Source organism: Somniosus microcephalus, chromosome 8, assembly GCF_052327205.1.
Source record: "Somniosus microcephalus isolate GS21.2 chromosome 8, FLI_Smic_1.0, whole genome shotgun sequence".
NCBI lineage: Eukaryota > Metazoa > Chordata > Chondrichthyes > Squaliformes > Somniosidae > Somniosus > Somniosus microcephalus.
Genome location: NC_140994.1, coordinates 71,222,417 through 71,248,049, shown reverse-complemented (window position 1 = coordinate 71,248,049; position 25,633 = coordinate 71,222,417). Strand labels below are relative to the sequence as shown.

The 25,633-nt window shown below is 45.0% G+C and overlaps 1 protein-coding gene across 3 annotated transcripts in view; it reads right to left on the bottom strand.

Annotated features, from left to right (window-relative positions):
* Window positions 1–25,275, bottom strand: part of atad1b (ATPase family AAA domain containing 1b) — a 50,517-nt gene extending 25,242 nt beyond the window's left edge. Inside the window, exons 1-3 of one of the 3 annotated variants that reach the window (XM_085994871.1) lie at window positions 25,194–25,275; window positions 21,685–21,872; window positions 6,186–6,284 (exon numbers count right to left, since the gene is read on the bottom strand). In XM_085994871.1, the coding sequence (XP_085850997.1) occupies window positions 6,186–6,284; window positions 21,685–21,858 (273 nt within the window). In that variant the 5' untranslated portion in view covers window positions 21,859–21,872; window positions 25,194–25,275. The other 2 variants (XM_085994870.1, XM_085994873.1) reach the window with 2 other exon arrangements.
* Window positions 25,276–25,633: the final 358 nt, after the last annotated feature.

The following is a 25,633-nucleotide window of genomic DNA, read 5'->3' as shown; positions in this document are numbered from 1 at the left end:
TAAAAAGGAAAATGGAATTTTATATTAAGCTAGTTGCCTCTAAAGAGATTTCCACTACATTCCAATTGCAACATGCGAGCGGCGGACCTGCGGGAAAATCGGCTGAGCGGCGGCGGGTTTAAAAGAGCGCCAGAGACCAGGTAGGCCTCAGAGCGGCGAGAGCGGCGGACCTGCGGAAGAATCGGCTGAGCGGTGGCGGGTTTAAAAGAGCACCAGAGACCAGGTAGGCTTCAGAGCGGCGAGAGCGGTGGACCTGCGGGAGAATCGGCTGAGCGGCGGCGGGTTTAAAAGAGCGCCAGAGACCAGGTAGGTTTACTAATCTCCGAACTCAGAGGGAGGGAGAGAAGTAAAAAGTAATCGAAGTGTGACGTCACCAGAAAGCAGGTAAGTGATTGGTTGGTGAGTATTTCTCTCTTTTTAAACTTTAACTCTGTGGTTTATAGTTTCCAAAGTCTCTGTGGTGTAGCGGGGACTGTTGATAAACCAAGGCCCTTAAATATACCATTTAACTGTAGTGTATTTGGTGGGATTGATTTGAGTTAATTTAATTTCAATTAATTAAAAGGTAATTCATGACAGGAAAGCCCGGCCCCATGGTATGCTCCTCCTGCGCTATGTGGGAACTCAGAGACACTTCCTGTGTCCCTGACAGCTATGTGTGCAGGAAGTGTGTCCAGCTGCAGCTACTGGCAGACCGCATTGCGGCGCTGGAGATGCGATTGGATACATACTGGACCATTCGCGATGCTGAGGAAGTCATGGATAACATGTGTAAGCAGTTGGTCACACCGCAGGCAAAGGTTGGACAGGCAGAAAGGGAATGGGTGACCAACAGACAGAGTACTAGGCGCAGGCAGGTAGTGCAAGGGTCCCCTGTGGACATCCCCCTCTCAAACAGATACACCACTTTGAGTACTGTTGGGGGGGATGACTTATCAGAGGAAGGCAGCAGCAGCCAACTTCCTGGCACCAGGGGTGGCTATGCTGCACAGGACGGGAGGAAAAAGAGGGGTAGAGCTACAGTAATAGGGGATTCTATTGCAAGGGGAATAGATAGGCGTTTCTGCGGCCGCAAACGAGACTCCAGGATGGTGTGTTGCCTCCCTGGTGCAAGGGTCAAGGATGTCTCAGAGCGGCTGCAGAACATTTTGGAAGGGGAGGGTGAACAGCCAGTTGTCGTGGTGTATATAGGTAAAAACGGGATGAGGTCCTAAAAGCTGAATATAGGGAGTTAGGAGGTAAATTAAAAAATAGGACCTCAAAGGTAGTAATCTCAGGATTGCTACCAGTGCCACGTGCTAGTCAGAGTAGAAGTAGAAGGATATTTCAGATGAATACGTGGCGAGAGGAATGGTGCGAGGGGGAGGGATTCAAATTCCTGGGACACTGGAACCGGTTCTGGGGGAGGTGGGACCAGTTCAAACCGAACGGTTTGCACCTGGGCAGAGCCGGGACCGATGTCCTAGGGGGAGTGTTTGCTAGTGCTCTGGGGGAGGGTTTAAACTAAAATGGCAGGGGGTTGGGAACCTGAGCAGGGGGACAGAGGAAAGGGAAACAAGGATAAAAGCAAAAGATAGGAAGGAGAAAAATAAAAGTGGCAGTCAGAGAAATCAACAGTTTAAATCAAACATGGCCACAGTAAATAATAATTCTAATAGGTCTAAGAGCGTTAAAAAAACAAGCCTGAAGGCTTTGTGTCTTAATGCGAGGAGCATTCGTAATAAGGTGGATGAATTAGCTGCGCAAATAGAGGTAAACAAATAAATTTGATTGGGATTACGGAAACATGGCTCCAGGGTGGCCAAGGCTGGGAACTCAACATCCAGGGGTATTCAATATTCAGGAAAGATAGGCAAAAAGGAAAGGGAGGTGGGGTAGCATTGCTGGTTAAAGAAGAGATTAACACAATTGTAAGGAAGGATATTAGCTCTGATGATGTGGAATCTGTATGGGTAGAACTGAGAAATACCAAGGGGCAGAAAACGTTAGTGGGAGTGGTATATAGACCTCCAAACAGTAATGCGGAGGTTGGGGATGGCATTAAAAGGGAAATTAGAGAAACGTGCAATAAGGGCACAGCAGTCATCATGGGTGACTTTAATCTACATATAGATTGGGCTAACCAAATTAGTAACAATACTGTGCAGGAGGAATTCCTGGAGTGTTTACGGGATGGTTTCCTGGACCAATATGTCGAGGAACCAACCAGGGATCAGGCCATCTTAGACTGGGTATTATGTAACGAGAAAGGATTAATTAGCAATCTTGTTGTACGAGGCCCCTTGGGTCGGAGCAATCATAATATGATTGAGTTCTTCACTAAGATGGAGAATGAAGTAGTTGACTCAGAGACTAGGGTCCTGAATTTAAATAAAGGAAACTACGATGGTCTGAGGCGCAAGTTGGGTAGGATTGATTGGGGAATGTCACTCAAAGGGTTGACGGTGGATAGGCAATGGCAAACATTCAAAGACTGCATGGATGAACTACAGAATTTGTTCATGCCAGTTCGCCATAAAAATAAAACAAAAAAGGTGACTCAACCGTGGCTAACAAGGGAAATTAGGGATAGCATAAGATCCAAGGAGAGGACATATAAATTGGCCAGAAAAAGCAGTAAACCTGAGGATTGGGAGCAGTTTAGGATTCAACACAGGAGGACAAAGGGATTAATTAAGAAGGGGAAAATAGAATATGAGAGTAAGCTTGAAGGGAACATAAAAACTGACTGTAAAAGCTTTTATACATATATGAAGAGAAAAAGATTGGTGAAGTCAAGCGTAGGTCCCTTGCAGTCAGAATCAGGGGAATTTATAATGGGGAACAAAGAAATGGCTGACCAATTAAATACATATTTTGGTTCTGTCTTCACAAAGGAGGACACGTATAACCTCTCAGAGATGTCGGGGAACATAGGGTCTGATGAAAGGGAGGAACTGAAAGAAATCAGTATTTGTAGGGAAATGGGGTTACGGAAATTGGTGGGATTGAAGGCCGATAAATCCCCAGGGCCTGATAATCTACATCCTAGGGTACTTAAGGAAGTGGCCCTAGAAATAGTAGATGCATTGCTGGTCATCTTCCAACATTTGATGGAATCTGGAACAGTACCCATGGATTGGAGGGTAGCTAATGTTACCCCACTATTCAAAAAAGGTGGTAGAGAGAAAACGGGGAATTACAGACTGGTAAGCCCGACATCGGTAGTGGGGAAAATGCTAGAGTCCATTATAAAAGATGTAATAGCAGAGCACTTGGAAAACAGTGACAGGATCGGACAAATTCAACATGGATTTACAAAGGGTAAATCGTGCTTGACTAATCTACTGGAATTTTATGAGGATGTAACTGGTAAAATAGATAAGGGGGAACCAGTGGATGTGGTGTATTTGGACTTTCAGAAGGCTTTTGATAAGGTCCCGCATAAGAGATTAGTGTGTAAAGTTAAGGCACATGGGATTGGGGGCAAGGTATTGACTTGGATAAAGAACTGGTTGGCAGACAGGAAGCAAAGAGTTGGAATAAACAGGTCTTTTTCCGAGTGGCAGGCAGTGACTAGTGGGGTACCACAGGGATCGGTCCTTGGACCCCAGCTATTCACAATATATATTAACTAGCTGGGGAGCCCCGCGTTGCGAGGGCAATTTTGGGGCGCTTGGTCTCCCTCTCCCTGTCATGTCCTCTCCCTGTCCTATCCCTCCCTCCCCTCCTCTCCCTCCCCTCCCCTGTCTCCCTCCCCCACCCCTACCCTCCCCCACCCCCTCCCCTCCCGCGATTTCCCGAGGCTCGGCCCCCCCCCGCGATTTCCCGAGGCTCTCCCCCCCCCCGCGATTTCCCGAGGCTCTCCTCCCCCGCGATTTCCCGAGGCTCGCCCCCCCCGCGATCTCCCGAGGCTGTGTGCTGGCGTCACGGGGGCCGTGCGCATGCATGCCGGCGTCAAGGCGGCTGCGGAACTGGCGTGACGGGCCATGCGCATGCGTGGTTTCAAGACCGCCGGCGTGCCCCGTTGCCGGGGTAACGGGGGCCGTGCGAATGCGTGCCGTCGTCAAGGCGGCCGCGCAACTGGCGGCCTCTTTTTTTTTAAACTCATCAGCTCTTCCCCCCCCCCCCCCCCCGGCGATTTCCCGAGGCTCTCCACCCCCCCCCCCCCGCGATTTCCCGAGGCTCTCCCGCCCCCCCCGCGATTTCCCGAGGCTCTCCCCCCCCCCCCCGGCGATTTCCCGAGGCTCTCCCCCCCCCCCCGCGATTTCCCGAGGCTCTCCCGCCCCCCCCCGCGATTTCCCGAGGCTCTCCCCCCCCCCCGCGATTTCCCGAGGCTCTCCCCCCCCCCCCCCCCGCGATTTCCCGAGGCTCTCCCCCCCCCCCGCGATTTCCCGAGGCTCTCCCCCCCCCCCGCGATTTCCCGAGGCTCTCCCCCCCCCCCGCGATTTCCCGAGGCTCTCCCCCCCCCCCCCGCGATTTCCCGAGGCTCTCCCCCCCCCCCCGCGATTTCCCGAGGCTCTCCCCCCCCCCCCCCGATTTCCCGAGGCTCTCCCCCCCCCCCCGCGATTTCCCGAGGCTCTCCCCCCCCCCCGCGATTTCCCGAGGCTCTCCCCCCCCCCCCCCCGCGATTTCCCGAGGCTCTCCCCCCACCCCCCCCCGGCGATTTCCCGAGGCTCTCCCCCCCCCCACTATTAAATTGTTATTTAATTCCCTAACACATCATTAAAATATTTACCTTAGTTCCCTAACACACAGAAAGTGTGGGGGGAAAAAATTGTGAAAAATGAAGATGGCGGCCACTCACCTCGGTTCAGAAGGATAAGGCCCGCCCACACACGCACCGATTGGTCGACCGGTCAGGTCACCGAAGCGTAGGATTGGTCAATCGTCGAGTCACTCGACACTCAACTGTAGGATGGCACGCGCCCGTCCGATTGGTCGACCTCGACGTCACACGGTCGCTAATGAGATGCTAATGAGCGGAACGCTGAACGTTTTTCGGATACCGCGGGCGCGGTTTTTGTCCGGCCGAAACGTAAATACGCCTATGACCGGTCCGGAATCGCAAGCTTTCTTTTGAGGCGACGCGCGCGTCGGTACGTTCTGTAACTTTCAAACGTATAGAACACGGACAGACATCGGGACAGACAGAAGAGCTCTTTTATATATATAAATGATCTAGACAAGGGAACTAGATGTAATATCTCCAAATTTGCAGACGACACAAAGTTGGGTGGGCATGTGTGCTGTGAGGAGGATGCCGAGAAACTCTAGGATGATTTGGGCAGGTTGGGTGATTGGGCAAAAGCATGGCAGATGCAATATAACGTGGATAAATGTGAGGTTATCCACTTTGGTGGCAAAAACAGGAAGGCAGATTATCTGAATGGCAATAGATTGGGAGAAGGGGAAGTGCAACGAGACCTGGGTGTCCTTGTGCACCAGTCGCTGAAGGTAAGCATGCAGGTGCAGCTGGCGGTTAAGAAGGCAAATGGTATGTTGGCCTTCGTAGCGAGAGGGTTTGAGTACAGGAACAAGGATGTCTTGCTGCAGTTGTACAGGGCCTTGGTGAGACCACATCTTGAGTATTGTGTGCAGTTTTGGTCGCCTTATCTGAGGAAGGATGTTCTTGCCATGGAAGGAGTTCAGCGATGATTCACCAGGCTGATACCTGGGATGGCAGGAATGACGTATGAGGAGAGATTGGGTCGATTGGGCTTGTACTCGCTGGAGTTTAGAAGAATGAGAGGGGGTCTCATTGAAACTTATAAAATTCTGACAGGACTGGACAGACTAGATGCAGGAAGGATGTTCCCGATGGTTGGCAAGTCCAGAACCAGGGGTCACAGTCTAAGGATAAGGGGTAGGGCATTTAGGACAGAAATGAGGAGGAATTTCTTCACCCAGAGAGTGGTGAACCTGTGGAATTCTCTACCACAGAAGGCAGTAGAGGCCAATTCATTAAATATATTCAAGAAGGAGTTGGATATATTTCTTAAGGCTAAAGGGATCAAGGGGTATGGGGAGAAAGCAGGGACTGGGTACTGAATTTGGATGATCAGCCATGATCGCATTGAATGGCCTACTGCTGCTCCTATCTTCTATGTTTCTATGGCTAATGTAAGGATTAGTAGTTCAACTCTATTCACATTTTACTTTCCAAGACAGCAAGAACCACCAAATACAATTAAAACATGCCTTACCTGCATACTCAGGGGGTCCACTAAATGGGCTGCAATGCTCATCTCATATTCTGAAAGCTTGACATTTTTTACGCCAATCTGTTTCATTAGTCTTTCTGCCTGCAAGTTAATTAATAATGAATCTAAAATATAAACAGAAAGCAAGGACAGTCCCATAGCTGCACTTCAATCCTAATTTACTCTCTTACATTCCAACTGCATTCAGTATCAGGAACTGTTCACTGAATGTTCAGTTCTGTAGAAAAATGTATTCATTACATTTTACTTCAAAATGCATATTATATACTTCTCACTGAACACAAGTTAACATCAAAATATAACAAATAAATTTGATGAAAGGTTAAAAAATGTAATTGAACAGAAAGCCACTTACCTGAACCAGTCTCACGGAATATACATTAGTCAGTTCAACAACAACATGCATTCATATAGCACCTTTAATGTCGTAAAATGTCCACAGTGCTTAGAGCAAAAGTACAAAGTGACTCAACTTCCATAGCATCTCTTACAGTTATAGGAATTCCAAACATGATCTTGGTAGCACAACTCTTAACAGTTTTAATTGCTAAAATGATTCTACTACTAGTAAAATGTCAAACTAGGTCTCCATGTTTTTCTAAATGTTTACATTTTCCTTTAAACCCACTAAGAAGTTATAGAGTGTGACTTACACCGAAAACACAAACACCACAGGAGAACAGATGTAACACAAGAGACTGGAGGGTCATATTCTCATCCCGATATTGCCAAATGTGGCTCGAGCATACAGGGGAATATGTGAAATGCTCTCTACCATGTACTTGCCACTGAATGACAAGTCGGTGAAGAATGTACAACCCTAATATGCAAATCACTACAAGACATGATGGCACTGTTCGAAAGTTTGCACATTAGGATTAGGTTTGACAAAAATTTTAAAAAGTAGTAATATTTAGACTCTATGAATAGGCCCTTTAAAGTAATCTTGCTTTCTCCAAAACTTCGATAAAATGAGCTTCTCGTGAAGAGCACTGTGTTGTTTAAACTCTGGTTTTAATTCATCTGAAAGTATAAAAGGGTCATACAAAACTACCATCGGTGCTGAAAGAGAAATAAAATACAGGAACGCTGTGTCATCAAGTCCACTTCATTCAAAATAAGTATTACAAGCTCCCCCTGTGGCTCAGTGAGTATCTGAATCATACAGACCAGCAAGGTTACAAGTTCAGTCACCAAGCTGTGCAGAGGTCGCTGACCTCAGCTAGAATAGTGTTAGGGACACTAAAATTGGCCTCAGTGGGCCAAGTTAGGGAGGGGGAAAATCAGCCAGATTTCCCCCCCTCCCTCTTGCTGAACCCTGCTACAGCAATCCTTTGTGGAATTAATGTGTGTAGACACTTGGTGAGGGCAGAACTGGGCTGAGCTGTGATGCCCTCTGTAGTCAAACAGCTTGCTGACACTCATCGTCAAAGCTTACACATGAATAATGGCTACTTGGGCATGGTATGGGAGAGAAACTGGTGCCTGTAAAATACTGCAGTGAATGAAGGAAGGTGGGGATACACAGCAGCCTTGTAACCAATGTTCCCTCTAATTTTTCTTCCTGTGAGGGCCCTTTAAATTTGCTACAGCGGCGTTATGTGCGGTATTTCTTCTAGCAGCAGCAGCTGGTGAGCAGCCTGCGCGGGACCTCCCGATTGGTGCGCGGCCGAACATTGCTCAACGCTAGTCCCAACTAAATAGCTGCAGTTTTTAATGCCTGCTTTGACTGATTCTCAAACACCCCTGTCTTTATCAAGCAAGTCCTGCAGGTTGTCGGCAGGGCCGCAGATAGGGTTCATTGTGCCTGCACAGCTCCATTTGTGAGATAAAATGACAAGGAAACACTGGCAAGACCAGTCCTGCCTGACAGAAATACACTTCTCATTGACGAATCGTGAAATGGCTTTGACAGAGGCTATGGATGACCACAGCCTACATTTCCGAGACTTCTGTTCCCCTGAAGGGTAAAGCCTAGAAGAGGCAGGTTCAGCTGAAAGAAAATAGCAGGAAAATAAAATACAAAGAAATATATGTATTTTTTTTCCAATTAAAATGTATAAGTAATCCACTGAATGCCATAAGCATGGAGAAATAAACTTGGGAAATATTTCCCTTTATCCACAGATGTGACATCATCAGCAGATTACTTTATCTCAGTCCAAGAAACTACCAGCATTTAACTCCTCCTAACAGTGTATTTTACTGGGTTACGAACAAGAGGCATTTTTTGCCCTCTGAACCTGTCCCAGGAAGAGGGGGGGGGTGGTGCTGGGTAGTGGGATTTGTGCTGGAACTTCTCTTCCTAGTATAAACAAATGACAAATGACCTGGAATTGCAATCTCAGTGCAAAGCAGTTCAATTCGCCGATGACACCAAGCCAGGAGTTACCATGGACTTAAGAGGTGGCAGTAAATACGCTAAGATTTTGCAAAGAGTTTGACAAGGCTTGCACCTGGATCGATCAGTGGCTACTGAAGTTCAATACAGACAATGCATCCAGAACAAGAGGGCATACCCCCTTAAGTAACATTAAAACAGGAGCAAATACAAAACACACAGATTTCACGAGATAATACCTCACCTAATCGCCCAGTGTTTCTTTCAAAACATTAAAATTACATGCTTTTAAAGGGAGAAAGACAAACAGAGTCCTCAGTTTGCCTCCCCCCACTCCCCAGCAGAGCAGCATAAAAAAAAGAACTAGTGAGCTGGGAAAAGCATGCTAAACTTGTACCCAGATCAGGCAGCTTCTAGTTAAAGAGCTGTTAATCAAAATTGGATTTTTACATTGCTATGAGCGAGGGAATCGTGTGTTCCAATTAGCCAGCCTACGCTCAGAGTAAGCACATTTTTACGTTCCTGCAATGCTAGCTACCTACAAAATCCCATAAAGAAATATTAAAACACTGAATCTTTATATCTTGGAACATCTCCGAGCTGTCACAATAGCAATAAACAAAGCAAACACAATGCTGAGTTGTATTGACAAATTAATTGAATTCAAACTTCCAAAAGTCACGCTGAAGCTATACAGTGCTCCAGTTAGACCTCGGCCGCAGTCTGTGTACTTTTCTATTTGATAAGATATGAAGCTACCCAAGCCCGAATTACAGTGCTAAGGAGAACAATGAGACTGATCTCCAGTATTAGAGGAGTGAACTATGAGAGCAACTTGAAGCGAGATACCTCAGAGGAAACCTTGTATAAATAAGTACAATATATAAAAACTTAGGACACAGAAAATAATACTTTCAGATATACCAAGGCAGCGAAGTAAGAGGGTTCAGGGTTGTGAAGTACAAGTTTAGGACAAGTCATAGAAAATGTTTTTTCTTTTAAAAACAGAGACTGGTCAACAGATGGAACAATTTGCCAGGGAGGGTGGCTGGAGCCAGGACACCAGAAATAGCTGGACATTGTAATAATGGAAATATAGTAGTGTTAGTAAGATCTGATGAGCTGAGGATCCGTCTTCATCATAAATCTATTTTGTGATTTTCTGGGGAAAAATATACTAAGCTGGGTATCTATTTTCTATGTTCACTATCCGTGGGAAATATTCCTTTTTATGTGAAGTCGAGTAAAAAATTAGTATTCATGACCTCTAGTTTGCACTCACAATCCAAATTAAATAACTCGACTGCATCTAGATTATCCATCCCTTCTCCGTATTTTAAAAACCTGGATCATGTCCCCAATCAATCTTATGTTCAATAGTTCAGTTCTGCAATTCTCTTCATAATTTACAGCTCCAACAGAACTAGTTTAAATTTCCACCTTTGAGACTCCTACTCCTTCAAATTAAAATAAACAAATCGATAGCCTATGGCATTCGTTGCATTGGCCAGCTTCTAGCAGCCAGCTCCAGGACAATATTAGTGGAGACTATGAGGAGGAATGACTTGATACGGTTGTGCTCATCAGCCTTGAAAGTCCCAGAAAGGTGGTGAGCTCGTTGAACCATGGACAGAAATGTGGTGTGTGGTGCATGCAGACCCGTTGACAAAAGGGGGTAAAATAATGAATTATTACTCCCACTCCAGTTAGATTTTAGCAAAACAGGAAGGGCTGCCCTTCGCAGTTAAACATTTGAAATGTACCGAACAGCACTGATATGGAAGCAAAAGCCACTGCATAATTAAAAGCACTATTCTGCAATCCTGCATTTTTTTTTAAATAGTGTGAGTGCTAAGGGAGTCACAGAACTACAAATCAGAACTAGCTGTCAAACATTAATAAAACTGCTGGGATAAAGCAGTGCAAGAGGTCAAAGCAGTACTGATAAGGCTACGGATAATCCACTTATTCAAAGTAGTTCACTGTCAGAGGTGTAAACTAGCTGTGTGATAATAAGGAAATATAAAACAGGTGGGTTATATTGCTACTTGGCCCTAAACAGACAATACAACATGGCTGATTACCTGACCATGGTAAAGGATAGCAAACTGAGAAAAACCTTGACAATGTACAGACTTAGTGAACATAGCCTGGCGATCGAAAAAGGTAGACACAGGCAGACCCGGCTACCAAGAGAGGACAGGATATGCTCTCACTGCAGTCAGGGAGTGGTGGAGACAGAGATGCACTTCCTCACAGCTTGTAGAAAATATCAGGGCATAAGGGAGAATTTCTACCCAAAATTCACAAAAATATGCCCGGAATTCAGAAATTTGAATGACGACCAAAAACTCCCATACCTACTAGGGGAAGAGAGAAATTGTGTAACCTTAGTGGCACACTATGTTACAGCTTGCCATAAACAGAGGGACAACCACTAAATACAAGAAAAGAGTATATACAAATTATATGAATGTATATTTATACACTCAGGGATATATCTGTTTATACACTGTATGGATAGATCTGTGTTTATGTGTTCAACCATGAATGTTTTTCGATGCTTTGGCAACATAAGATGTACCTTGTCATGCCACTAAAGCTATTTGAATTTGAATTTGAATATATTCACTTTGAGTTAGCTTAGCTCAGTTGGCAGCACTCTCAGTTCTGTGTCAGTATTGTGCAGGTTCAAGCCCCACTACAGGACTTGGGCACATAATCTAGGCTGACACTCCAGTGTAGTACTGAGGGAGTGCTGCACTGTTGGAAGTGCCGTCTGCTGGGTGAGACAGTAAACCGAGGCCCCGTCTGCCCTCTCAGGTGGATGTAAAAGATCCCATAGCACTATTCGAAGAAGAGCAGGAGAGTTCTCCCCAGTATCCTAGGCAAAATTTATCCCTCAATCAAGATCACTATAACAGATTATCTGATCATTTATCTCATTGCTGTTTGTGGGTCGTTGCTATGCACAAATTGCCTGCCACATATCTTTGCATTACAATAGTGATTACAGCCACTGAAGTACTTTTTGGAGTGTGAAGTGCCAAGACTTCCTCTGGTCATGAATGGTGCTACATTAAATGCAAGCTCTTTCTTCTTTAACACTCCAATGCAGTACTGAGGGATTGCTATTCAACCCATTCTACAGATAAGGGGGGAGAAATTGGGTGAGTAGCGCCTCCTGTTAGCACCTAAAGAGGCAGTCAGTGGCTGTAGCACCACTGGCTGCGTCTCCCGCGATATTCAGTAGGGGCGCTAATGGTGGCGTTAGGCATTTGCGCTGCGCCGCCACCGATGACGTCATCGGTGTGCGCAGCGCCCCGTTCGCGATAGGCGCAGTTGCGCCGTTCGCTACCCGCGCCCGGTTCACGGGGCCTTATTGTGCTGGCAGCGGCGCAAGTTAAGGTGGAGGTGCGGGGCGGCCGCTTTTTCAGCGGCCGCCTGCCAGCACCTCCGGCCCCGGCCTCCTAACCGCGCCCCCCCCCCCCCCCCCCCCGCGGCATTGCCGGCTGTTTCCCGAGAGCCCGGCACTTCTCCTTGGTGCCGGGCTCATTTGCCGGCACTCGCGAGCGGGGATCGCGCTGTTGCAGGCACCTCCCCCTTAACAGTGGGAGGAAGGCCTGCAGTACCGCAGCGTGCCGTGCCGCAGCGTGTGGCGCTGCGGCACGTTGCGCTGCGATAATCAGTTTCAGCACCCTAAGAGGGACGCGGAGCGCCTCGAGCCTCGCCCCGTGTCCCTCGAGCGGCACTGAAACTGAATTTCTGGCGATCGGTATTACTCCGATCGCTGCGCTAACTCCTGCGCTCAGGCGACTTTTGCGCCCCAACCCAATTTCTAGGCCTAGATGTGAAACCAATGCCCTGTCTAACTGTTTCAATGCTTTAGGTGGTTATGAGCGATACCATGGTATAAGAGCAGCGAGTTCTCCCAGTATCCCGTCTATCATACATTCCTCAGCCAACATCATAAAAAAATAAAAATTAACTGTCATTCATTTCATTGCTGTTTTGGGAATAATGTGCTCAGCAAAATATTTGCCAACATTGCACCAGTTACTGCATTTCAAAGCGATTTAATTGTATTTTTGACACACTCTCAGAGAAGGGAGCTGGTCTTCCTTTTAAACTGTATCAATCCTTCAAGAGTTAAGAGCAAAATAGAAACTATATATTAACAAATAGCTGTGCATGTGTTCACAGCAAAGATAAAAGAAATTGCATTTACACAGGGCCTTTTATATCCTTGGGACATCCCAGAGCACTTTAGAAACAATGGAGTACTCTTTGAAGTCTGGTCACCGTTGGAATGTACACAAATGTGCAATCAATGTGCACACAGCAAGGTCCCACAACAAACAATGAGACAAATGACCAATTTAATCTGGTTTTGGTGTTGGCTGATGGATAAATGCTGGCCAGGACACCAGAAGAAGTCCCCTGCTCCTCTGTGCTTCCCACATTACAACAGTGACTCCACTTCAAAAGTACTTCATTGGCTGTAATGCGCTTTGAGACGTCCGGTGGTCGTGAAAGGCACTATATAAATGCAAGTCTTTTTTTCCTTTCTTCAAACAGTGCCACGGTATGGTTTACATCCATCCGAGCAGGTGTTTAACATCTCATCTGAAAGATCCCGGTGACAGTGCAGCACTCCTTCATTACTGACGATAGTCTAATTGCCCCCCATATACATGTACCTTGTTAGTTTACTATATCCTGCACTCTGTACCAAATGATAGGGACAGATTGCACAATATAGTAAGCGAGAGCTGAAATTTGCATCTCTGGAGAAGGATGAGGATGAATTCTGAATTTAAGGGGCTCAACAATTAGACGATGCCCAAGTGCTGTACGTGAAACGCAAAACACAACAACTTAACAGGGTCAACAACTATAGATTGTAATACACCTATAGCAGCATTCAAAATGCTTTGAATAATAGAAACATAGAAGATAGGAGTGGGAGTAGGCCATTCGGCCCTTCGAGCCTGCTCCGCCATTCAATGAGATCATGGCTGATCATCCAAATTCAGTACCCTGTCCCTGCCTTCTCCCCATATCCCTTGATCCCATTAGCCTTAAGAAATATATCCAACTCCTTTTTGAATATATTTAATGAATTGGCCTCCACCGCCCTCTGTGGCAGAGAATTCCACAGGTTCACCACTCTCTGGGTGAAGAAATTCCTCCTCATTTCTGTCCTAAATGGCTTACCCCTTATCCTTAAGACTATGACCCCTGGTTCTAGACTCCCCGGCCATCATAAACATCCTTCCTGCATCTAGTCTGTCCAGACCTGACAGAATTTTATAGGTTTCGATGAGAACCCCTCTCAATCTTCAAAACTCCAGTGAGTATAAGCCCAATCGACCCAATCTCTCCTCATACGTCATTCCTGCCATCCCAGGTATCAGCCTGGTGAATCTTCGCTGCACTCCTTCCATGGCAAGAACGTCCTTCCTCAGGTAAGGCGACCAAAACTGCACACAATACTCAAGGTGCGGTCTCACCAAGGCCCTGTACAACTGTAGCAAGACATCCTTGTTCCTGTACTCGAACCCTCTTGCTACGAAGGCCAACATACCATTTGCCTTCTTAACCGCCTGCTGCACCTGCATGCTTACCTTCAGCGACTGGTGCACAAGAACACCCAGGTCTCTTTGCACTGCCCCTTCTCCCAATCTATTGCCATTCAAATAATAATCTGCCTTCCTGTTTTTGCCACCAAAGTGGATAACCTCACATTTATCCACATTATAGTGCATTTGCCATGTTTCTGCCCAATCACCCAATCTGTCCAAATCGTACTGGAGTTTCTCGACATCCTCCTCACAGCTTACCCTCCCACCCAGCTTTGTGTCATCTGCAAATTTGGAGATATTACATCCAATTCCCTCGTCCAGATCATTAATATATATCACTATAATTAATCACTCATATTTAAGTACAAACAGCAAGACCACTTTTATCTCTATTATTAATCTATCCACAGTCTATGAGTATGGTCTCCAGACTAAACTACAAAGCAGAGATTAATCCGAAAAGAACAAGCTTCATTTTGTTATCTTGTTGAGCAAATTATGAAGATGCCAAATAATCTCATCAGAAAGGAGCGGCAGCTTACTGTTCACTGTAAATGCGATATAGCACTGGGATCCTGGCAGCTAATGGAGATGGGCCACGAGGTGCAATATGGGAGACTGCATTCACTCACTGAACTATCAGGCCAGTACGATTAATTAACTCTTTGAAGGTTTTGCAGTGTGGAAGATTACGGTTACATTTTCTTTCTACCATTCTTTACTCCAGATGTTTTGGCTCTTGAATCTTAGATCACCTTCATAGATGAGTCTCAACTCCTTATGTCTTCCATTTGGGAACCACAATGATATTGGATTACCATATTGTATTGTTGCAGAGCAATACTCCATACATTCACTGACCTTACTCTCATGATAAATGTTCAGTAATGTGCCCAGAACAATGAACAGAAAATCTTGCTCTGTCAATTTATTTTAAACTACTGGGATTATTGTTACGCCTCCATAAGATATATCTCCAGTCCTTGCTAAGTAATAGAAAATATCAGCTCTCAATCTAATTTTAAACTATTAAGCACACTTATTAAAAATACATATGTAATAACATTTTATATACAGTAGGAACTCTATCGGCTTGATGAGCAAAATAACAAAAGGTCGCAAATCTAAATCCTAACTTGAATCTCTATAAACAAACTGTAATATACACAGTTGCCCCTGCTTCTCATCTACTGATAAACTACTAGAGCTAGCGAATATCTACCTGCTTCTCTATGAAAATCTCAGTTTGTTCTATTCAACCCTCAGGACTGTTGTCTGTTCATTTCTTTTAATAGCTCTTGACCTGTTGCTAAGGGTTGTTAGAAATTCATAACTGCTTGTAAAATTTAAAAAAACAGCCAGTCATATACATAACTGAACCAATCAAAAAGTCTGCACATTTGAAAATATTGAGTTAGACATCATCGCATGTCTGTTCCCAGGGAGACTATAACAACAAACTTCACTGCATAAGCTACGAAACAGGTTGAAGCTGTGTACATAAGAACATAAGAAGTAGGAGCAGGAGTAGGCCATACGGCCCCTCGGGCCTGCTCCGCCATTCAATAGGATCATGGCTGATCCGAATCTAGACTCACGTCCACTTCCCTGCCCTCTCCCCGTAACCCCTAATTCCCTTATCTGCTAAGAAACTGTCTATCGCCATTTTAAATTTATTAATGTTGCAGCTTCCGCAGTTCTCTGGGGTAGCAAATTCCATAGATTTACTACCCTCTGAGTGAAGAAGTTTCTCCTCATCTCAGTTTTGAAATGGCAGCCCCTTATTCTAAGATTATGCCCCCTAGTTCTAGTCTCACCCATCAGTGGAAACATCCTTACCGCATCCACCCGATCAAGCCCCCTCACATTCTTATATGTTTCGATAAGATCGCCTCTCATTCTTCTGAACTCCAATGAGTAGAGTCCCAACCTACTCAACCTTTCCTCATACGTCAACCCCCTCATCTCCGGAATCAACCGAGTGAACCTTCTCTGAACCGCCTCGAGAGCAAGTATATATTTTCTTAAATATGGAAACCAAAACTGCACGCAGTATTCCAGGTGTGGCCTCACCAATACCCTGTATAACTGCAGCAAGACTTCCCTGTTTTTATACTCCATCCCCCTCGCAATAAAAGTCAAGATTCCATTGGCCTTCCTGATCACCTGCTGCACCTGCATACTAACTTTTTGTGTTTCATGCACCAGGACCCCCAGATCCCTCTGTACTGTAGCACTTTGCAGTTTCTCTCCATTTAGATAATAACTTGCTCTTTGATTTTTTCTGCCAAAGTGCATAACCTCACAGTTTCCAACATTATATTGCATCTGCCAAATCTCTGCCCACTCACTTAGCCTGTCTATGTCCTTTTGCAGGTTTTTTATGTCCTCCTCACTCACTGCTTTCCCTCCCATCTTTGTATCGTCTGCAAACTTGGATATGTTGCACTCGGTCCCTTCCTCCAAATCATTAATATCGATTGTAAAGAGTTGGGGTCCCAGCACTGACCCCTGCGGAACACCACTAGTTACTGATTGCCAGCCCGAGAATGAACCATTTATCCCAACTCTTTGTTTTCTGTTAAATAGCCAATCTTCCACCCATGCCAGTATATTACCCCCAATCCCGTGATTTCTTATCTTGATCAGTAATCTTTTGTGTGGAACCTTGTCAAATGCCTTTTGGAAGTCCAAATACACTACATCCACTGGTTCCCCTTTATCCACCCTGTATGTTACATCCTCAAAGAATTCGAGCAAATTTGTCAAACATGACTTCCCCTTCATAAAACCATGCTGACTCTGTCCTATTAAATTATGTTTATCCAAATGCTCTGTTACTGTTTCCTTAATAATGGACTCCAACATTTTGCCAACCACAGATGTTAGGCTAACTGGTCTATAGTTTCCAGCTTTTTGTCTACTTCCCTTCTTAAATAAGGGTGTTACATTAGCTGTTTTCCAATCTGCCGGGACCTTTCCCGAGTCCAGGGAGTTCTGGAAAATAATCACCAATGCATCCACAATCCCTACCGCCACTTCTCTCAAGACCCTAGGATGTAAGCCATCAGGTCCGGGGGATTTATCCGCCTTAAGTCCCATTATTTTACTGAGTACCATCTCCTTAGTGATTTTAATCATGTTTAGCACCTTCCCCCCCCCCCCCCATTGCCCCCTGTTTGTCCAGTGTTGGGATATTTTTAGTGTCCTCTACTGTAAAGACTGATACAAAATATTTGTTCAGCGTCTTTGCCATCTCCATGTTCCCCACCACTAGTTCCCCGGTCCCATCCTCTAAGGGACCAACGTTCACTTTAGCCACCCTTTTTCTTTTTATATAGCTGTAGAAACTCTTGCTATCTGTTTTTATATTTTTTGCTAGTTTACTTTCATAATCTATCTTCCCTTTCTTAATTAATCTTTTAGTTATTGTTTGCTGGCTTTTAAATGCTTCCCAATCTTCTATCCTCCCACTAGATTTGGCTACTTTATATGCCCTTGTTTTCAGTCAGATACTATCCTTTATTACTTTACTAAGCCACGGATAGCTTTCTTTTATTCCCCTTTTTCCTCAGTGGAATATATTTATCTTGAAAGATGTGAAATATCTCCTTGAATGTAGACCACTGCTCTTGTACTGTCTTACACTTTAATCTGTTTTCCCAGTCCACTTTAGTCAATTCTACTCTCATACCTTCATAGTCTCCTTTATTTAAGCTCAGTACGCTGGCTTGAGATCCAACTCTCTCATCCTCAAACTGAATTTGGAATTCAACCATATTATGGTCACTCATTCCAAGGGGATCCTTTACTAGGACATTTTTTATTAATCCTGTCTCATTACACAGGACCAGGTCTAAGATTGCCTGCCCCCTGGTTGGTTCAGTTACATACTGCTCAAGGAACCCGTCCCTAATACACTCTATGAACTCTTCCTCAAGGCTGCCATGCCCAATTTGATTAGTCCAATCAATATGAAAGTTAAAATCCCCCATGATTATAGCTGTTCCCTTATTACAAGCCCCAACTATTTCCTGATTTATACTCCGACCAACAGAGTTGCAACTGTTAGGAGGCCTATAGGCTACGCCCACTAGTGACTTTTTCCCCTTATTATTCCTTATCTCCACCCAAACTATTTCACTATCCTGATCCTTTGACCCAATATCATTTCTGACTATTGCAGTGATTCCATCCTTGATTAACATAGCAACCCCACCTCCCTTTCCTTCCTGTCTGTCCTTCCTAATTGTCAAATACCCTTGTATGTTTAGTTCCCAGTCATGATTATCTTGCAGCCATGTTTCCGTAATGACCACCAGATCATACCCATGTGTAGTTATTTGTACCGTCAACTCATCAATTTTGTTACGAATGCTGCGTGCATTCAGATAAAGAAATTTCAAATATGTTTTCTGACAATTTATTCCTGCTTTTACCCCTTTTACTACTTTACCTTTATCATTATACATTCTGTCCCTTCCTGACAAGCTCTGGTTTTTAAATTCCCCCACTGCTACCTTGCTCTATTGCCTTCTCCGCTGTCATTTTTATTTTTTGCTCTCTTAAAACCTCCCCCCCACTAATTAGTTTAAAGCCCTCTCTGCAGCCCGAGTTATTCGATTCGCCAGGACTCTAGTCCCAGCACTGGCCAAGTGAAGTCCGTCCCAACGGAACAGCTCTCTCCTGTCCCAGTACTGATGCCAGTGTCCCAGGAAGCAAAACCCATTTCTCCCACACCAGTCTTTGAGCCACGCATTTAACTCTCTAATTTTATTTACCCTAGCCAAATTTGCACGTGGCTCAGGTAGTAATCCAGAGATTATTACCCTTGTGGTTCTGCTTTTTAATTTGGCCCCTAGCTGCTCAAACTCCCTCAGCAGAACCTCCTTCCTTGTCCTATCTATGTCGTTGGTACCAACATGGACCACGACAACTGGATCCTCCCCCTCCAAGTTTCTCTCCAGCCCAGAGGAGATGTCCTTAACCCTGGCACCGGTCAGGCAACACCGCCTTCGGGACTCTCGCTCTCGGCTGCAAAGAACTATATCTATCCCCCTAACGATACTATCCCCTACCACTACAACATTTCTTTTATCTCCCCCCACTTGAATGGCCCCCCGCTCCACGGTGCTGTGGCCGGGTTGCTCATCCTCCCCGCAGTCCCCATTCCCATCCTCACAGGGAGTAAGAGCCTCAAACCTGTTGGACAAGAGCAAGGGCTGCGGCTCCTCCAACACTACCTCCTGGATCCCCGTACCTGCCTCACTTCTAGTCACACCATCCTGACCCTGGCCACGGACTACATCTGAATTAATTAATCTAATTGGTGTGACTACCTCCTGATACACAGAGTCCAGGTAACTCTCCCCCTCCCTGATGTGTCTCAGTGTTTGAAGCTCGGACTCCAGCTCTTCAACACTGAGCCGGAATTCCTTGAGCAGCCAACACTTACTGCAAATGTGATCACCGTGAGCATCAATGGTGTCCACCAGCTCCCACATATTGCAGCAGCAACACATCATCTGATCTCCCATTCTATGTAATTAATTAAATTTATTAATATTATTCTTAAATACCCTCTGCCCCGATTCTAGATGATGAATATCGCACCTTAGAAACTATAAACCACAGAGTTTAAGCTTAAAAAAGAGAGAAATACTCACCAACCAATCACTTACCCGCTTTCTGGTGGCGTCACACTTGGATTACTTTTTACCTCTCTCCTTCCCTCTGAGGTCCGAGACTGGCGATTGGTACGCCTTACCTGGGTCTCTGGAGCCTTTATACAGCCGCTCAGCCCGCGATTCCCACCGATTCCCGCACTGAGGCCTTACCTGGGTCTCGGGAGCCTTTATACAGCTGCTCAGCCCGCAATTCCCGCCGATTCTCGCACTGAGGCCTTACCTGGGTCTCGGGAGCCTTTATACAGCCGCTCAGCCCGCAATTCCTGCCGATTCTCGCACTGAGGCCTTACCTGGGTCTCCGGAGCCTTTATACAGCCGCTCAGCCCGCCGATTCTCGCACTGAGGCCTTACCTAGGTCTCCGGAGCCTTTATACAGCCGCTCAGCCCGCAATTCCCGCCGATTCTCGCACTGAGGCCTTACCTGGGTCTCTGGAGCCTTTATACAGCCGCTCAGCCCGTGATTCCAGACGATTCTTTTTAAAATCTCACACACGGTGCCCAATTTAGAGGGGCAGCCACCAGATGAAAGAAAGACAGAATTGCTTCATATTTGTCACATAAACATCCACCACCCCAACCATTTCCTCTTGAGGTTGATACTTGAGTGGGGCCAATGCAGCAGTTATGGATCAAACATATAGATATATATATTCCTGATGTGACACTGCATTGGCATTCCCATTTGGAAACCACAATGATATTGGATTACCATATTGTATTGTTGCAGAGCAATACTCCATGCATTCATGAGTTGACTGCAACCACACTAAGGAATTGTGGTTGGAACACCGTGGAAATGTAGTTCCGTATAGCTATGACTGTAACTTCTACAATATCCAGACACTTAAACATTCTTTTTGACTTGTAGAATAAGCATTTCTTCAACAACAACTTGCATTTATAACTCAAGACATTAAGAGCAATTTCCTCGCTTGCACGCTTGGTAAGTTGATACCGAGGAACATGTTTTACTTTCAGATAAGGGATCTGTAATTTTGCTTCATATTTGCCAGAGTTTTATTCAGTGACATCAATTGGCTGCATAACTGCTAAATGAACCGGTAAGCATGCACCCACACACTGCATCGTGCCTTTCAATTATACTTGCATCCAAGATGACGAATGCCATGAATGGGGTGGGGCCATCTCCAACAGTTGCCACTAGGCCAGAAACTAATTAACAGCGAATAAGTTTCTCCCTTGCTGGCCAATCTAGTTTTAGAATAGAGATCATTCCAGCTACTTAATGGCCACACTAGGGGAATTTTCAATATGACTATTAGTCGCCTCAAGAGAGATAGGAGAGATAAACTTAATGGAGATTATTCACGGGCACTCTACCTACGATAGTCACCACTAAAATGAATAAGAAAAAAAATTACATTAGTTAAAATATTAAAATGATGAAGTATGGCATGAACAAAATAAATCATGACCCGTGGTGAATAGGAAAAACTATATATGGTTATTAAAAATCTTGCACAGGGCACATACTTCCGGTCATTGTGCTTTTGATCACTCTGCGTCAATGTTAACCATTTTAAATTGCTACGTCAACAACTTCTCATCCAATTTATTGTGGCAGTTTCTGGTCATTAGATGGATCTGAAACCTCTCCTATGTTGCCATTATATATCAACTGGCCATAGGCAACACCATAGGCAATTTACAAATGATACAAGATTTCTAACTGATGAGTATCCAGTTCATCTCATTTATGAAGATATTTTAAGTATATCTCTCAGCTGACCGTGACTCATGCTCCAGTCTCTAAACAACTCAAAGAATGAGCAGAGGAAAGGCTTAAAATATTCCAAAATGCCATTATATTGATGTATGTATTATAAATTATAAAACAAGAAACCGACCTGCTTCTGTGCTTCCATTTTTTGTTTTCTTGTAGGATCAATGGCATCTACCATCCATTTGATAGTGTAGTATGTTACTGCACCAAATATTGTCAGACGAAAAATTAACCCAACTATTTCATTGCGTGACAGAGGGCGAGCCAAAGATTCCGTTGGGATTTCTTTTAAAACCATCTTTACTGCTAGACCTAAAGGCAAAAAAAAAAAAAGTTTTTCATTTGTTGACTCCCATATTGTTTCCTGGCTGCAGTACCCAGAGGTTACGGAGATACCCTTTTGCAGATTGAGCTCAATTTCACTTGTGTAAAGGATTAAAGTTTATGGAATGTTAGTTGACACAATACTAACTTCACTGGCTCTATTTTGCTGCTGGCATAAACTTTTTATGCCTCACAAAGGAACCAGAGTATCTTTGTCTTAACTCTTAGTAGAACTTCACACAAAAATGTGCTTTACTTCCTTTTTAATGGTAAATTAAAATTGTTGAACTTTCATGTACAGTACATGGTGACGTCATTTTTCCAGTGATTCTAAAGCTTATTGTATATTAAAAATTTTAATTTTAAATTTGAGCACAACATAGTACAGTACTGTCACATCAGCTAAATATACAATTGGGTGCAATAATCTATTCGACTAGTTCCTATTATAAGTATTGTAAGAGAAAAGTTTCTATATTTAGATAGTTTAATAGAAAATGTTTCTATTTTCCTCTTCCACATCACTATGACAATACATCGTGCAATCTCATGGGTACAAACCTTTGAAACTAGACAATGAATTAACTTAAAAATACCTGAATCAATTCATTACAAATTGATCGCAACCAGTAACTACACTTTAAACAATGCTGCTCAAATTTCATTTTAAAAACCCATAAAAGAATCAGCAGTGCTATTATGTTTTGATTTTGTAACAAAAGGGGACCAGCTTCTGAAAAGAACTCGTTCCAAGACATTAGATGTGACATGCTTGCGCGGCGTGATTGCTTCTACTCTATTTCCCTGTCCTGTTTGGTCAGGTGCCAGTATTTTTGACCTGGATATTGGAATGCAAAATAGAATTTCTAAATTTGCCGATAACACCAAACTTGGGGGTGTGGCAAACAGTGAGAATGATACCAATCAACTGCAAAAGAACATAGAAAGGCTAGTAGAATGGGCAGAGTAGTGGCAGATGGAATTTAATACAGAGAAGTGTGAGGTGATGCATTTTGGCAGAAGGAACAGGGAGAGGCAATATACACTTAATGGCACAGTTTTAAAGAGTGTGCAGGGACAGAGGTGCCTGGGAGTTAATGTGCATAAGTCCCTGAAGGTGGCAGGATATATTGAGAGAATGGTTAACAAAGCATATGGGATCTTGGGCTTCATAAATAGAGGTATTGAATACAAAAGTAGAGAAGTTATGCTGAACCTTTATAAAGTGCTGGTTAGGCCACAACTGGAGTATTGCGTCCAGTTCTGGTCACCACACTTTAGGAAGGATGTGAAGGCCCTTGAGAAGGTGCAGAGGAGGTTTACCAGAATGGTCCCGGGGATGGGGGATCTTAGCTACAAGGACAGGTTGGAGAAGCTGGATTTGTTTTCATTAGAGCAAAGGAGGTTGAGGGGTGATTTGATAGAGGTGTACAAGATTATGACGGGTTTGGATAGGCTAGACGGGGAAAGGCTGTTCCCACTGGTTGATGGTCCAAGGACTAGGGGACACAGATTTAAGGTTTTGGGCAAGAGATACAGGGGGGAATGTGAGGAAAAACTTTTTTTTAACGCAGTGAGTGGTGATGACCTGGAATTCGCTGCCAACGGAAGTGGTGGAAGCGGAGACACTCAATGTTTTCAAGGGGAGACTGGATAGGCACTTGAGGGAAATAAACTTGTAGGGCTACGGGGATAGAGTGGGGGAATGGGACTGACTGGATTGCTCTGCAGAGAGCCAGCATGGACTCGATGGGCCGAATGGCCTCCTCCTGTGCCGTTATGACTCTATTACACAGGCTACCTTTTGCAAAGAAAGGTGCAAAGTATGTTCTCGTATAGACTTCACTTAACTGACTGTCTCCTCAAAATTAAGAAATTACCTTTTTGTATTGTGTTACATAAATGCTATTAACAATCAGTACAAAAACAATTATTTAATGAAAATAAATTGGGTCGATTAGGCTTATATTCGCTAGAGTTTAGAAGAATGAGATTGAAACTTATAAAATTCTAACAGGACTAGACAAACTAGATGCAGGAAGGCTGTTCCCGATGGCGGAGGAGTTCAGAACCAGGGGTCACAGTCTAAGGATAAGGGGTAAGCCATTTAGGACTGACATGAGGAGGAATTTCTTCACCCAGAGAGTGGTGAACCTGTGGAATTCTCTACCACAGAAGACAGTTGAGGCCAATTCATTAAATATATTCAAGAAGGAGTTAGATATATTTGTTAAGGCTAAGGGGATCAAGGGATATGGGGAGAAAGCAGGGACAGGCTACTGAATTTGGATGATCAGCCATGATCACATTGAATGGCGGAGCAGGCTCGAGGGGCCGAATGCTCCTGCTCCTATCTTCTATGTTTCTATGTTAAATGCATTTCCTGCTGCTGTGCTGAACACCGAGTTAGTCAATTCCTAGTAGCAATAGGAGTAGCCTACAAAGTATTAAATTAGTCATCACATTTTCAGTTATAGCCCGAATACGTCAACACACTTGCAGTGCAATGAATGCCCAGTATCATTAGGAATGGGTTGTGTGAAACAGAGGGTCAAATCAAAAAGAACTTTTAGACATTCTGAACATACTGCGTCATGGTGAAATGATTGTAATTTGTATTTTTCATTATAAATCTGACGTTTGAGGAAACATGAAGCACATCTCTATACACTGAACTTTCGGTTTCACTTGATCATTGCATAAGGTTACTTGTAATTTTGAAGTGGCTGGTTTCGAGGAGACTTGAATCCTCGGTGTGTATTTCCACAAAAGTTTAAATTGCGAAGATCTAACCTCCTCAGGGTCGTTTCCCGGTTTAAAAAAACCCGCTGCCTCTAAATACCCTCCTCGGTTTTTGGCCAGTTGGTCCTCACTTTTTGCGTAGGTGCTTCCCCCACCCACACACCCCTGGTTGAACACAGTAACATTAAGAACAATTTAAATCAAATTCAAACTTCACGGCCATGTTCCACATTCTTCAAGGTTAAACTCCTACCGATGTGACTCCTTCCAGCTCAATTACCCTGACTGGACAGGCCAGAGGCCAGGCCCGCCGACCGGATGGGTGGGTGGATTTGAAGGCAGGGCCCGGGCTCCTTCTATCCGCCGCCCGAGGCGACGTAGCGAGCGCGGCGGGAGAAATGTCCCGAAACTCGACCGCCGAGAGTGACCTTCTCGCTGCCAACGGCGTCCGTCTGACCGGCCGCTCCTCCAACTAACCCGACTCTGCCCTTCACACGAGGACCCTCAGGCCGCCCGATTTTTCCGGCACGAACCGAAAGGAGGAAACGGCGGCTGAGAGGAACTCACCTGGGCCCAAGCGCGGAGAGCACTGCGCAGGGCCTTCTGACCCCGCGTCCGCCTCCACACAGCGTACGGGGAACAGCGGGCCGGCTCCACAGTTCCGTCGGATAGTCCGACCCTGAGCTGAGAAGATACGTGTGTGTGTGGTCTTTTGGTTTTGGGTGCAAAAACAAATAATCTGTAACTAATAAAACTTAACAAATTAAATAAAAATTTGGTTGGCTGGGGATGATGATGCACTCCAGTCCCTGCGGTGCCCACCGGTCGCGAAAGGCCTTGAGCGTGCCGGTGGACACCGTGTGCTCCATCTTCAGGGCCACCCGGGTGTGAACATTGCCGCGGAAGAGAAGGAGGCAGTCGGGCTGAATGACACCCTCGACTGCCCGCTGCCTGGACCAGTTGATGGCCACTTTGGCAAGGCCCAGGAGCAGTCCTACGAGGAGGTC